The sequence below is a fragment of the Pteropus alecto genome, unplaced genomic scaffold, assembly GCF_000325575.1.
Source record: "Pteropus alecto unplaced genomic scaffold, ASM32557v1 scaffold98, whole genome shotgun sequence".
Taxonomy (NCBI): Eukaryota; Metazoa; Chordata; class Mammalia; order Chiroptera; family Pteropodidae; genus Pteropus; species Pteropus alecto.
In genome coordinates this window covers 13,927,177-13,941,102 of record NW_006443570.1, presented here as the reverse complement: position 1 = coordinate 13,941,102, position 13,926 = coordinate 13,927,177, and the positions used below count along the sequence as shown (strand labels likewise).

The 13,926-nt window shown below is 54.1% G+C and overlaps 1 protein-coding gene across 1 annotated transcript; it reads left to right on the top strand.

Annotated features, from left to right (window-relative positions):
• Nucleotides 1-3,946: 3,946 nt before the first annotated feature.
• CA4 (carbonic anhydrase 4) lies at nucleotides 3,947-13,104 on the top strand. The gene is made up of 8 exons (XM_006924913.1): nucleotides 3,947-4,004; nucleotides 8,809-8,859; nucleotides 10,120-10,275; nucleotides 10,989-11,134; nucleotides 11,253-11,351; nucleotides 11,632-11,695; nucleotides 11,855-12,021; nucleotides 12,901-13,104. The coding sequence occupies exons 1-8, from the start codon at nucleotides 3,947-3,949 to the stop codon at nucleotides 13,102-13,104; spliced, it is 945 nt and encodes a 314-aa protein (XP_006924975.1).
• Nucleotides 13,105-13,926: the final 822 nt, after the last annotated feature.

The following is a 13,926-nucleotide window of genomic DNA, read 5'->3' as shown; positions in this document are numbered from 1 at the left end:
ACACAAAAGCTGGAGTCTCTGCAAACTTGCTTATCTTCTAATCAGAGGAGGCTCTGCAGAAAGCAAGGGGAGATGGAGGCTAGGGGTCCCAATGGAAGGGAGGTTTGTGTGTTGTGGGAGATGGATGAGATGGCATAGAAAAAACACGGCGGGGATGGGGCGGAGCAGGAGACCAGAGTTCAAATCCCAGCTCTGCTCTCTCCTTGCTGGGCAATTTGGGGGCATCACTGCCCTCTCTGAGCTTCAATTTCCTCTCCTGTAACTCAAAGAACTAGTTAAGGATCCCTGTCCCTTTCCAAGGCCACGTGATCCTCTCTGAGGTTGTTTTCTAGCCTATAGAATCAGGATCTTGATATCTACCCCTCGTCAACAAAAAGATTACTTCAACCTTCTACTCCCAACAAACAGATTTGTCCATCGGAGGCCAAATAGTTCTCCAGTTTCATCTCTCGGCATCCTCACCTCTCATTTGATGCTCCTATCCACCTCATCTCTATGCCTTTTCTCATTCTCTTTCCTCTGCCTGGATTTCCCTCTCCTTTTTGGATTAACATCTATTTGTCTTCTAATATTCAGCTCATCTCCTCCAGGAAGCCTTCCTCAATTCCCCATCCACTGGCTAGGTTAGGTTCACTCCTCTGGGCTCCTGTAATATCATGGGCATGTGCCATTGTTGCCCTTAGGAGCTAGTAATCACAGCTGAGGTTTATTGAGCACTTCCTAAGTGCCTGGCCCTTTTCCCAGCATCATCTAGTTGAATCTTGACCACACCATGGGAAGGAGGTGCTGTCTTTATCCCTATTTTCCTGATTAGGACACTGAGCCTGAGGAAGGTGAAGGTTAAGTTTGGAACTGTGATGTGAACCCAGGGTAGTGTTTTTCCAAAGTCTATTTGCCATATACTCTGTCCGCCCACCTCACTGCCTGAATACAGGCATAGTAATTTTCTGTTTAGGAATATATGCTAGGCCTTCTTCTGACCTATGAACCCCAGGAGTGCAATGTCTTGCTCCTTTGTGCCTCCACCCTACTCTGCCAGGCAGAGTCACAGGAAGGGCTGAATTCACATCTCACGTTTTTGGACCCATGCGGTTGGGGCTGCCCTCCTTGCCCTTCAGCCTTCCTTACCCCTCCCAAGGTCTTGGGAGTCTAGGAAGAGCCAGGATGTTCCAAGCCCCCTCGCGCCACCCCCTGGGCCTAGCCCAGTGTCCTCTGCCATGCAATGCCACAACCATACCTGCCTAGGGTCAGATTTAATCCAGGTAAAGAGACCTCCACCTAGAGGTCACGGTCGCATGTGCTAATGTGCTCAGCCTGGGTCAGCCCTCCTCAGGCTTAGTTCACTGAATTCTCACGGTAACCTATGAGGAAGATGGAAGTATGAGTTTCATCTTACAGATGAGGGAAACTGCGGCTGGGTTGACATCACAGAGCAAGTGGGGGCATCTGGAAGTGATCCCAGGGTGGTCTGACCTCCAGGCCTTTTTCCTTTCCCGCTGCTACCCGCTGTTCCTGGCAAGGCCTCGCAAGGGCAAATCCCCTGAGGATGAGAACGGTAATTCATCTTTGCACTTGCAATGGGTCAGTGCGACACCCAGGCACCATTGAACTGATTGTGAAAATCTGGGCTGGGCAAGCACTAGCTCACAGCAAGACCAATAACTGTTTATTGGCAGAGGTCAGCAGGGCAAGGATTACTATCCCCACCTGAGATGAGGAAGTTGCAATCAAGGAGTAGGAAAGTTGCCCAAGGTCATCATTGAGTCAGAGGAAGAGCAGAGACTTGAATTCAGGACACTCATGGACCCTGTTTAAAGTAAGAGGAAGGAGGGTGTGGCAGGGCTGGAGTTGTGGGGCCTGGGCTGGCAGTTTTATGGGCCCTGTAAGTCACAGAGATTTGTCAGGGCCATCCCTGCTCTAATGAGGGCCTTGTTCCTTCCACTGGAGCCGGGCCCGGTATGGCCTAAACAGTGACAGGTGACTAGTTTATGGCAGTCCAGGACTGGGTCCCGGGCTGGGAGATAAGGCCAGGAGTGGGGGCCTCCTGCCTGTATAACCTTGGAATCAGAGCTGGTAGATGGAGCAGGAGCCGCCCTCGCCTCCCACACTGCAAATGTGCAGCTTCTGTGGTGTCTGTGATTAAGATGTATCAGTGAGGAGGTGTCCATCCTTAACCTCCTTCCCCGCCCCACACCTCCAGGGGACCCCCCCACGCTGGGGCCTGGTTCTTCTTTTTCCATCTTGCTGGCCCCCAGACATACTAAGGGGTGTGCAGACGGGCCAAGAGCAGGATTACCTAGGGGGCAGTACCCCCTCCCACACTTTCTCTCTTCGGGGGACCCAATGCAATGGACTTTGAAGTGGATTGAAAAGTCACTAATCTAATAGCACGTTAATCCCATCAAAGGTTTCCAAGTCTCCCCCCTGCTCGTCAGGGGGCTGGTCGGCGGACCCTCTGACATGGACTTCATTCCTGGGAATAATAGGCTTCCTCCACTCTTCCCACCTTTTCCCAGTCCTGAAAGATACATTTTACAGCCCTGTAAACATAAATCTACACTCCAGAAAAGTCCCTCCAGTGTGGAATCCCTCTCCGGACTGTCATAGTCCCAGGCTGATGATTAAAGTTGAAAGCAGTACAGACAATAGGGCCATAAGCCTGATGTGGATGCCCCCTCCCCTCCTGCCTCTCTGTAGGATCAAAGCTGCTCCTTCATGCTGTGTGATCCTGGGCCAGGAGGTGGAGGGTGAAGGGGAGTTATCCAGGAGTCTAACCTAGGAGGAAGCCCTTTTGCCCGGGTAGTTCTGGGGGAGGCAATCCCTCTTCAGAGGTCCCTAGCTCTGGTTCAAAGGCGGGTGGGGGCTGAGAGGTTGGCAGCGGATGGGGAAGCGACTAGACCAGAAAACCGGGGCTTCCTGTTGCTTGAGGGGACACAGGCCCACCACCTGGTTCCCAGTCCCTCTTCACTATCCACATCCGAGCTTCCCAAACTCCCTAAATGCTAGGGCCTCCTTCAAAAGAACGTTCCATTCCCTAAAGTCACCTGAAAATCCTGACCATGAGGGAACTAGGGGTCCATTCAGACCCCTGTCTCTTCTCTTCAGGGGTGGAGTGGGGAGGCTCAACAGGACCCAGCCCCTCTTCTGACCCCTTAAGTTTTTCTGTCGCTGAGCCCCTTTGTAATCCATTTCTCAATTCTGGCCCCTTAACCCTCCCTGCTCTGGCCATCACATAAACACTTACCCAGTAATTTCGGAGCGTCTTCACTCTCTGTCGGAATAAGGGTCTTTAGTCTGCTTGGAAATTAAGTTTGAAGCAGCCTGGGAGGACACAGAAAAATGATAAGAATCAGGGGTCACTGGTTGAGAAAAGCAAACCTTTCTGGGAAAACAGGATTCAACAAACATCATTCCACACCCTCAATTTCATCACTGATAGCCCTTCTAAGGCTATCTCCACCGCCCATCCCTAATCCAAGCTAACCCCAAAGTCCTGGCGGGCTGCCCCCCTCGGCGAGAGGGCTGCGCAGTGTCCGCGCCAAAATGAAGTCAGGAATCCTGGGTACCCAACCCTTGTGCGAATCAAGTACCTTGCGATGTTGCTACCCTGTTCCCAAAGCAGAGGCCAGGTGTGGATGGGGAGAGGAGCAGCCGGTGTGGGGGGCGGGGCGGGGGACGCTCCTCTGAAGGGAGAGGACGCAGAGCCCGTGAGGGGGCCTCGCGCAGAGAACTGGGTGGGGTGGGGGAAATGGAGGATTTTAGATCAGGGACAGGACGCGGGAGGGGAGGCTCCGCCAGGGGGAGGAGCCGGTACCCGCGTCCCGCTGTGGGGGCTCCCTCCCGTCGCAGCTCCGCTATAAAACCCCGTCCCGCCTGATCGCTGCATCCCCGGCGACCTTTTCTGTGCGCGACCCCCAGCTTGGAAGCGTCTTTGCTCCTGCAGAGGATGTGGCTGCTGCTGGCGCTCCTGGCCCTCGCCGCCTCCCGGCCCTTGGCCCGCGCAGGTGAATGCCTGGGCTTCGGCCCGGTGCCCCTCGGGTGGCCAGCTCTGCGCCCCCAGCCCCGCGCCCCCGCCCAGGCTGCGGCCGCGGGTGGCCAATGCGCGCGGGCTGCGCGTGGGTCCGGAGTTGCGTGTGCGCCCTGCGCAGCAAGGCTGCGGGCAGACGGGGCTGAGCGGGCGGGCTCCTGTGCGCGCACGAACGGCCTCGTGCGGTGCGGGCGGTGCGTGTGTATGTGTGTGCGCGGCAGCCCTCGGAGAGACCAGCGCGCGAGTCCATGAGAAGGATGCTTCTCTAACCCACCCCGAAACACGCCTCCGTTTCTCGCCCTTTCTGGCGTTTCACGCTGTGTCTGGTCCTCCTCCGTTTGTTCATGGGTCGCAGTCGGTCCCGCCGGAGATCATTGCTGGGTGGCTGCCTCCCCGAACCCCCACCCAGAGCGAGGGCAACATGTTGAGTGTGGCGGGGCCCTGGCATCACTGCTTCCTACCCTGGGTTCCTTATCCCCGGAGGCTGCCAGCTCCCTTTACCTACCTGGCCCCCAAGTGCTGTATTGGGATCTTGGCTGGGGGCACCCGGAGACCCGAGGTCCCGGCCGAGCCGGTCTTTCCAGCCAGGGTGATTTTCGTTTAAAGATTAATGGTGAGGCCGGGTTCTTAATTATTCGCCTAGGTAGGAGGTGGTAGGAGAGGCATGTTAATATTTGATAAGGAACTGAAAGTGCTTCCAGCGGCCGGGCACAGGGATCCGGGAGGCACCTTCTTTGTGATCCCACAGGTACCATCTCTTTTCTTCACTCTTCGAGGGACCTGCCAGTCCCTCGATGGTCTTTGGGGTCCGTCTGGCCAAACCTCTTCTCCAATGCTAGATGCTCCTTCCTTGGAGTCCTGGAGTGAGGGGTGAGGATATCACAACAGCAGAGAAGGAGGGAAAGGTACCGATTGCAGGAGAGACTTAGCTGCCGTTTTGCGGGATGAGAGGCACCTTGCAGCAATTCTCCGCCTCGCCCTAGGAGAGATGGAAAGAGAAGAGGCAGGGGAGGGGTTCAGAACAGGCCTCCCCAAGATGTGTCACTTTAGCATGTGAATTATTTTGAGCTGAAGGCAATAGGGAAACTTTCACCTTTCCCTTAAAAAATTTGAATAGGGGGGCCTTGCTCATAATAAGAGTAATTACCAGAAATAACTTTTTACGACCTATCTATAGGGTAGGGCAAACTTGTATTTACTGAACATCTGCTCTTATTGTTTTGTGATTGAACTTTGTCCCTCTGAAGCCCCAAAGTGCCTCACCTCGTCCTGAGTTCAGAATGTTATATATACCTCATTTTCCCTTTCTGTCTCTGACCAGCTCCTGTATGTGGGGTTCTGACACATACATATCTAATTAAATTTGGTCATTTTCTCTCATTAGTCTGTTTCATTTCTGTTTGATTATTAATTAGACCAGCTGAAAGAACCTAGAAGGATAGAGGAAAGTTTGTTCCTCCCCCACAGTAGGATGTGACCATCTACGGAAAACAGCTGGGCTTAGTAGAAAAAAAAAACACTTTGTAATTAATTTGGCTGCTTTGTAGTTGTGTGGCCTTAGGTAAGTCACTTAACCTCAGCTTTCTCATTTATAAAACAGTAGTTCTAACTTCAGGTGTTGTTTTAAGGATTCAAATAAGATAATGAGTGTAAGTGCTTAGTGTGGTGCCTATGTGGAAGGTGGCAGGCACTCCATGTGTGATGGCTGTGAAGGCTCTACCAGTGACCTGTGGCCAGATTGCCAAGAATTCATCTCCGCTGTCCCTTCACACAAGCTGTGCTCCTTTTAAGGACTGAGGCTTTCTGACTGTGAACTGCCAGGGGACCTGCCTTCCTCCACCCATTTCATCCTTTAGGAAACGTGAGGCTAGAGAGCCACCGGGCTCCACACCAAGTCCCCAGAGCATCTGCTGTCGTGGAGAGAGGAGGGGAGAGGATATCGGGCCCCTTCAGAGTCACAGACCCCTGGCCAAAGTTGCTGAGACTTTGCCCAGGACACACTTGGGTTTTGCTGAGCTGGTTTTCAGGATTCCTTCCTCCTTCTGGAGTGGGAGGGTGGGGTGAGCAAGGTCCATAGAGTTTCTTCAATCATCTCTAAAGAAGGGGAGGGGGCGATGGGTAAGTCAAGGGTGGGGGACAGTGACTGGGTGATTGGCAATTGTTAGGTCTCTCACTCCATCTCTGGTTAGAGCAGGTGGGTTAGGTGGAAATTAGAGCTTGGGGCCAAGACCTGTGTGTAGCCCCTCTCCTTCCCATGTCCTCTGAGGTGGCCTGAGACAGCAGGTAATCATCCACAAGAGCAGCCCTCTCATGAACAAATCCAGAAACCTGAGCTGGTTTGTGACTCTGACACTTTGAGCCTGAAAGCCAACTTGCTACGCTCAGCCCACACACATGGACCTAACCCTTGGCCTCAGCCTCATCAGCATTGTGTTTTCCTGGATCCTGCCTCCTGAAGAGGGTAGTTACAAGAGCATTCAGCCAAACAGGTCATAAGTCTCTATGATTAAAAGAGTGGACCAGAGGTTATCATTACAAACCTGTGAGCTGTAGCCAGAGGCAGGAAAAAGCAAATTCCTAAGAAAAGCTCAGCCTGGACCAGAAGGACCCTAGCGAAGCTCAGAGAGTGTTCCACTGGAGAGGCATACCTTGGGTATCCAGTCCAGAGGAGGGACCAGTTTGTCCTTGGAGGCCTCATCTGTCTTCAGGACTTCTGAGAGGTGAAGACATAAGAGGATTATAACAAGGAGGTTTTCACGGGTGTAGGTAACCTCCCATCCATTGTCTTCTCAGACACTAGCTCCTTCTGCCTAAGGAAGAGTGTCGGGCTCAGAAAAGTCAGTGAATTCTCTTGCAGAGATTAAGCAAGATGCAGAGCTAGGACTAGAAGCCAGGTGAACAGGCTCCAGCTTCAGAGTTCCTTCCACCTGCAGAGAGGGGCCTGAATGGGAAGTGGCCACTGCCCCTTGAAGAATTGACCCATTCGGGGGTTACCAGATGCAGCAACTCCCAGGGGCAGCAAAGCCCTGTCGAGGACAGGGGATGAACTATCATGGAGAAGACACTTAGGGACTGTCCATCTCTGAAAGAGGCTGTGCCAGCAGGATAGGTGAAGATTTGATCCAGAGCTGGGCAACTTGAAAACCCAAGGTGGCTCTGAGGGTCCCACAGTGAGAAGGTGCCTCAAACTCTTCCTCTCGCCTGCTACCAAGAACCTGACCTTCTCACGGCTCCCTCCCCACCTTGTCCCCATTCCAGGGACCCAGAGGAGATGGAGTTGGATGAAGGCAGCCAGGGTAAGATCGGGGGGAGAGGGATGATCTCAGAGACCTCAGCTCAGGCTGAGTAGGAAGCTATGCTTTTCTTAGGAATTTCCTCATCCCTGAATTCTTTCCAACTTGGCTTTGGCCATCTGTGCACTGACAGAGGCCAAAGGGAAGGAGGCAAGGGAAAGGGAAGGGCTTTATCAGGCACTTTACTAAGTCCCAGGCTACCTGGAACTGTCCTGCCATCTCTCATTTAATCTTTCCCACAGCCCGATGAATTGGGTAGTCTTAGTTTCAAGGGAAGGGCTTTATCAGGCACTTTACTAAGTCCCGGGCTACCTGGAACGCTTCTGCCATCTCTCATTTAATCTTTCCCACATTTAATCTTTCCCGATGAATTGGGTAGTCTTAGTTTTGTTTTACAGATGATAAAACTGAGGCTTAGAGAGATTAGGTGATCTGCTCCTAAACCCACAGCTCTTAAGTGGCCCAGCCAGAATGCCAGAATTCAAATGCTTTGTCCACTCTGCTGGCACAATTCCACATCCTCCTTTTTTTTTAATCAATAGGCTTTAAGTAGAGCAGGTTTAGGTTTAAAGAAAAAAATGAGCAGAAAGCACAGAGGGCTCCCATGTGGCCCCTCTGTCCCTCCACAGGTTTCTCTACTGTTGACATCTTGCATCAGTGTCATACGTTTGTGGTACAGCTTTTTTTCAGAGATGCTGGTTCTACTGCCATGAGGCAAAGCTGGGATTGGAATCTGAGTCTGTCTGGACCCAAATACCAGGGCTGTAGGGTGGTGGGACAGGGGAAAATGCCTGGCTGTTTTCTGTGCTGTGGGGCTGTGAAAGTTCAGCCTAGAATGGGTCTTAATAACACAAGAGGGTGTGTTCTGGGGAGGGACTAGCCTAATCTTCTCTATCATCCCCCTGATCAACTCTGGGCAGGCAGCTAGGCTCAATTTGGCTCTGTTGAGGGGAGGGGAGGCTGGGCCCTAATCCTCCTCTCCTCTCACCAGAACCTCCCTTCCAGGTTCGGGGTATGGGATGCAGGAGGGACAGGGAGGCTGATGAGCAACAAATGGAGAGTGTCAAGGCCAGGCCTTGGGGTGGCCTCAGAGGGGCCCCCTCAAGGGCTGGTGGCTGTTCTGCCCTGCCCTCCCCTACCCACAGAACAGTGCCCAGGGCAGATGACCAGTAGATCAGCCACAGGTCAGGTCAGGGACACCTGCAGCCTGGTTGCTTCTACTGCCTCCTCCCCCTATCCCTACATTTCCTTCTTAAGTCCCCTTTCCCTAGGTCCTCTGTCCCAGACCCCAGGAACACTCCACCCTGATCCAAGGGGGGCTCCGACTCCAGGGAGATCCCCAGCCTCTGACCTGCTGTGTTCACACACACACACATCCAGTGCGGCTTGTGTGCACACAGTTCACGTGTGCTCATAGACACGTATGTGCACACAGACAGACTGACACACACATGCACAGGCCTCACATCCTTCCTCTCTCTGCTCCAGAGTCACATTGGTGCTACGAGATTCAAGCCAAGATCTCCAAAACCTGCTTGGGTAAGTACAGCGAGTCTTGGAAACAGGCCTTTCTGTGCAGTGGGGACCATCCAGGTCGAAATGGAGACCCAAGTTGGGTGGGAAAGATGAGCGGTAATGGTGCCCCCTCAGTCACATATCAGTTCAATACACACTCAGACACATACACATAAACACAAGCACAGACACACACAAGCACACAGAGACACAGACACACACATGCATACAGACACACGTACAGACACGCACACAGACAACACAGACACATACACATAAACACAAGCACACAGACACACACATGCACACAGAAACACACACACACATGCTTACATACACATAAACACAAGCACAGACACACACAAGCACACAGAAACAGACACACACATGCATACACACACATGCATACAGACACACACAGACACAAACACACACAGACACGCACACGGACATGCACGCATACACCGCTGGTGCTCGGGGACAGGGAATGTAAAGTGACCTGAGCATTTTCTGGCATCTCCCATCACTGTCACCAAGAGGGTAAGTCCTTTATGAAATAAATCAGCAGCAGCAGCAGCGAATGGAGAATTTCATTTTGCTCTTTCTCATACTGAAGTGGAGAGTTAGTTCTGTTCCAGTGCCGGTGGACCTGGGAGGTCATCTTTTGCACTTTTTATTCAAATGTGGACCCATTTCCCTGCGGTCTGCTTTCTTCCTGCCTCTGCTGTGTTTGGTGGCTGGACAGTGCTGACCCCTCCCGGACCCTGCCCAGCTGAGAGCTGGAGTCACCAGGGTGTGGGGAGCCAGGCTCCTCTATGGGCTACTTCCCCACCTCGGCCTCAGCTTTAGTGTCGAGTCAGGGGGTCTTTCATAAGCAGCCTTCCAGGGGACTCCACACGACACCTTCCACGTGCTCTCCTGTTCACTTTCTGGGATCTTCATCACGCAGGTTATGAGGCGGCCCGCCACTGTGCTTCTTCCTTCACAGCCCAGCATCGTGAGGTTGTCCCCTACCCCAGAGCTCACAGCCACCAACTGGCCACTCTGTTCCCACCCTGTCCCACATCACTGCCAGATCTGCTGGCTTTGCATGTGAGTGTGTGAGTGTGTGAGTGTGTGTGTGTGTGTGTCTGAGGAGAAAGGCTTCTGCAGCACAGCCTGTCAGCCAACCCAAGACCTTGTCTCATGTGAACTGGGTACATGAGTCTGACCTCTGTGGAACAGAAGAGGCCACACCCTGGTGCCAGGTGCCTCTGACTCAGTCTGCCCTCTCTCCCTGCTCAGGGCCAGACCAGTGGGGTGATGACTGCCAGAAGGACCGCCAGTCCCCCATCAATATTGTCACCAGCAAGGCAAAGGTGGACCAAAACCTGGGACCCTTCTCCTTCTCTGGCTATGACAAGAAGCGAAAGTGGGAAGTTAAAAACAGTGGGCACTCAGGTGGGTCCCAGGAGGGCAGGATGGAGGACCCAGGCAGGGATGGGCACCCAGTCCAGGGACCCCTGATTTCCCTGAGGACTAGGAGGGCATGCAGGCCTAGGTTCACGTCTGCTAAGGAGAAGCTGGAAAGCACAGCCGGGGGAGGGGAGGGGGAGCAGGAAGGGCTTCCTTCAGCAGTATTTTCAATCCTTTCATCAGACCTGTCTGGGGTTGCGGGGGTGGAGGGGAAACGTTCTAGGATGAAGGAACAACATGTGCAAAGGCGGAGCGTGAAACAGCTTGGGGTATTCAGGGAACTGCACATGGCTCCATGGCTCCATGTAGATGGAGGACAGAGAGTGAAGCCAGGAGGGGCCAAGCCAGCCCAGGGGCGGCGGGGCAGGGCGCAGGTGCAGGTCACCCAGGGCTGTGGAGTCTGGACATTCCCCTGAGGATGCCAGGTCACTACCAAGGGGGTTACAGCAGGGGAGGGATTGACTGAGATTTCATGTTTAGGGCAGCGGGGGGCTGTGCAGAGGGAGATGCAGGCAGGGAGGCCAGTGAGGGGCCAGGGAAAGGCCTGGGGCCGTACCACTGGACCCATCCCCTCCCTCCAGGCCCATGAAGGGTGGGAGGTAGGAGGGAAGGTCTTGCCTAGGTGGAGCTGGGAAGAGTGGCTGGGAGAGGCTGGCAGGGGCGGGTATGAAGACTCTGCTCCATCCTGTGCCCTTCAGTGATGGTGTTGCTGGAGGACGAGGCCACAATTGCTGGAGGAGGACTGGCTTCCCAGTACCGGGCCAAGCAGCTGCACCTGCACTGGTCTAAGGTGCTGGACGCAGGCTCAGAGCACAGCATTGATGGGGATCGCTTTGCCATGGAGGTGAGTGGCCCCCTACTGGGTCGGTACTTTGGGAGGGCTCTGGATGTACCTGCCTTAGCCAAGAAGAGTGGTCCAGCCTCCCACAAGTCCTCTCTCCATCCCTCTCACCCACCACCAGATGCACATAGTACATGAGAAAGAGCAGGGGACGTCAAGGAACAAGAAAGAGGACCAGGACTCCGAAGACGAGATTGCAGTGCTGGCCTTCCTGGTGGAGGTAGGACTCCCATCCCCCAGGGTCGGAGGGGCTGCTTCTTAGGATCCAGAGACCTGGGATTCCTGCAAGACAGGAGGAGCCTTGGGAGGCCCCAACTTCTCCTGTTTCTCAGTGACTTGTACACCCCCAGGTGGGGAGCCCAGAACCTCTCAGGACCTCAGTCCCAGAAACTTCCTGCCCTCCCTATCCCCCACACCCCTCCCCCCACCAGGAGAATAAACTGGTGGTCGCCACCGCCTCTCCACAAGCCCGTCTCAAGTCCCCTTCCCTCCTGTTCTAGGCTGGATCCAAGAATGAAGGCTTCCAGCCCCTGGTAGAGGCGCTGTCTGATGTCCCCAGACCTAGTGAGTCGGGATGACCATGAGCAGCGGGCTGGGGGGTGAGGGAGGGAAGAGTTCTTTCTACGAAGAGGGGACTGGGTTCTCAGAGGGAGGTGCGAGAGGGAGCATCAGAGCCTCAGAGATCTCTTCCCTCTCCAACTGACAGTATCCTCTCCCCACCAGAGATGACCACCAAGATGAAAAAGAACATCAGCCTGTCAGACCTGCTTCCCGAGGAGGAGAAACTGAGGCGCTACTTCCGCTACCTGGGCTCACTCACCACACCGGACTGTGAGGAGAAGGTGGTCTGGACTGTGTTTGAGGAGACCATTCAGCTCCAGGAGGAACAGGTACATAGGGCTCAGCCAAGGGTCCAGACTCCCACTGCCTAGTTCCCCAGAAACCATCCCTCTGGGTCCCCCCAGAGGTCCCCTGGGCTGGGGTAGGGGTGGGGCACCCCAGGGAGCTGAGGGCCTGTTGGTTGAATCCACAGACACTTCCTGTAAGAGACAGATAAGGGGAGGCTGTGGCAGAAGCATGAGGCAAGGCTTCCAGGCTGCACACTAAAAAGTAGGTGAGAGTCAGCCAGCTGAGGGCAGGGGTCCTGTGTCCTGTGGAGAGGCACCAGCATGCGAGGCTGGCCAGGAGCAGCTGCGAGAGGGTCAGAGTAGCCACAGAAGGAAAACAGTTCATTCATTCGCTAAATGATACTCTAGTCTGTATAACACATTAGGCTCCAGGATACAGCAGTGAGCCTGAAGGGCCCCAAACCCTGCCCCCATAGTACATTTGTTCCAGGACAGTGGTTCTCAAAAGGTGGTCCCTGAACCAGTGGCGTCACCATCGTCTGGAAACTTGCTAGACATTCTCATTCTTGGGCCTCACACCAGGGGCCCAACAAGCCCTCCAGGTGACATTAATGCCTGCTCAAGTTTGAGGACCATGATCGTTCTATAAGAACAGTGATAACAGTAGCTGTAATCGTATGCCCTCAAAACTGTGAGTTGTGGGTCCCCTCAGCTAAGGGAAGCTAATGAGAACTGAGCCCCACCAATCCCAGTACTTTATATCCCTCATTCTTTCCATCTGCGAAGATACCTGAGAGGCAGAGATTCTGAGCCCCTTCACTAATGAGGGTTCAGAGAGGCCAGGTGACTGGTCTGAGGTCACACAGCGGGAGTGCAGCTCTCCCCACCTGCCCTACCCACTGAGCCCTGTCCCCCCCACAGATCCTTGCATTCTCTGAGAAGCTGTACTACGACGACAACGACAACGGACAGGAACTGAAAATGACAGACAACATCAGGCCCCTGCAGCGACTGGGCCAGCGCCAGGTGTTCAGGTCCCAGGCCCCAGGACGCCTGCTGTCTCTGCCGCTGCCCGCCCTGCTGGCCCCCACACTCACCTGCCTGATGGCTGGCTTCCTCCGGTGATGGCTTACTTCTGGACACTTGACCTCTCTCCTCAGCCCTTAGAGGGTTAGGGCCTCCCTTCTTCAGGCTTCCCAGGTTGGACTTCGATGATTAAAATATGTATATATTTTTAGAGAAACTTTTCTCAGGTCTGTTTTTAGTTCTTACCACTCCCCCTGCCCTGTTCCCCTCAGCCTACTCCTGTTCTAGGGTAGGAGCCTCCAGGCCTGGAGATTTCTTCTGAACAGAGACCACGAGGCACCTGCCCCCACCCTTGTGAATTCCCTGTCTACATCCCACTTGGAGAGATGCAGAGGGCACTTCGGAGCTCCAGCACAGCGACAGGAGAGAGGCTGGGTGGAGGCCAGACTATAGCAGAACCGCCTGAGACCCCGGCCAGCGCTCCCTCCCCTGTACTAGGGGTGGATAGTGCAGGTTATATGTGGGTATAGCTTAGGCGAGGTGGGTGACAGAGGGTTCATTTAGGTACTGAAATATTTCTTGAGTGTCTGTCTTCTAGCCGCTGGGGATATAACAGGAATGAGACAGACAAAAACGCCTGCCCTCCTGGAGTTTGCAGTCTAGTGGGAAGACACCGTAAGTAAAACAGACACATTGTTCAATATAACAGAAGTGCTATGGAGGATGTATGGCAGTAAGTGCTGTGGAGAAAGCTCAGTCAGGAGGGGAAGGTGGGCAGGGAAGAACTCAGCCAGGAGGGGCGTGAGGGCCTGGGAGCTACCAGTGGGTCTTTGTGCTGTGGAGCAGGGCTGCAGGGTGAGGGGCAGGGGGAGCAGTTAGGGGGCTGCTGCAGTGGTCCAGGAACTGATGGGTCAGAAATGG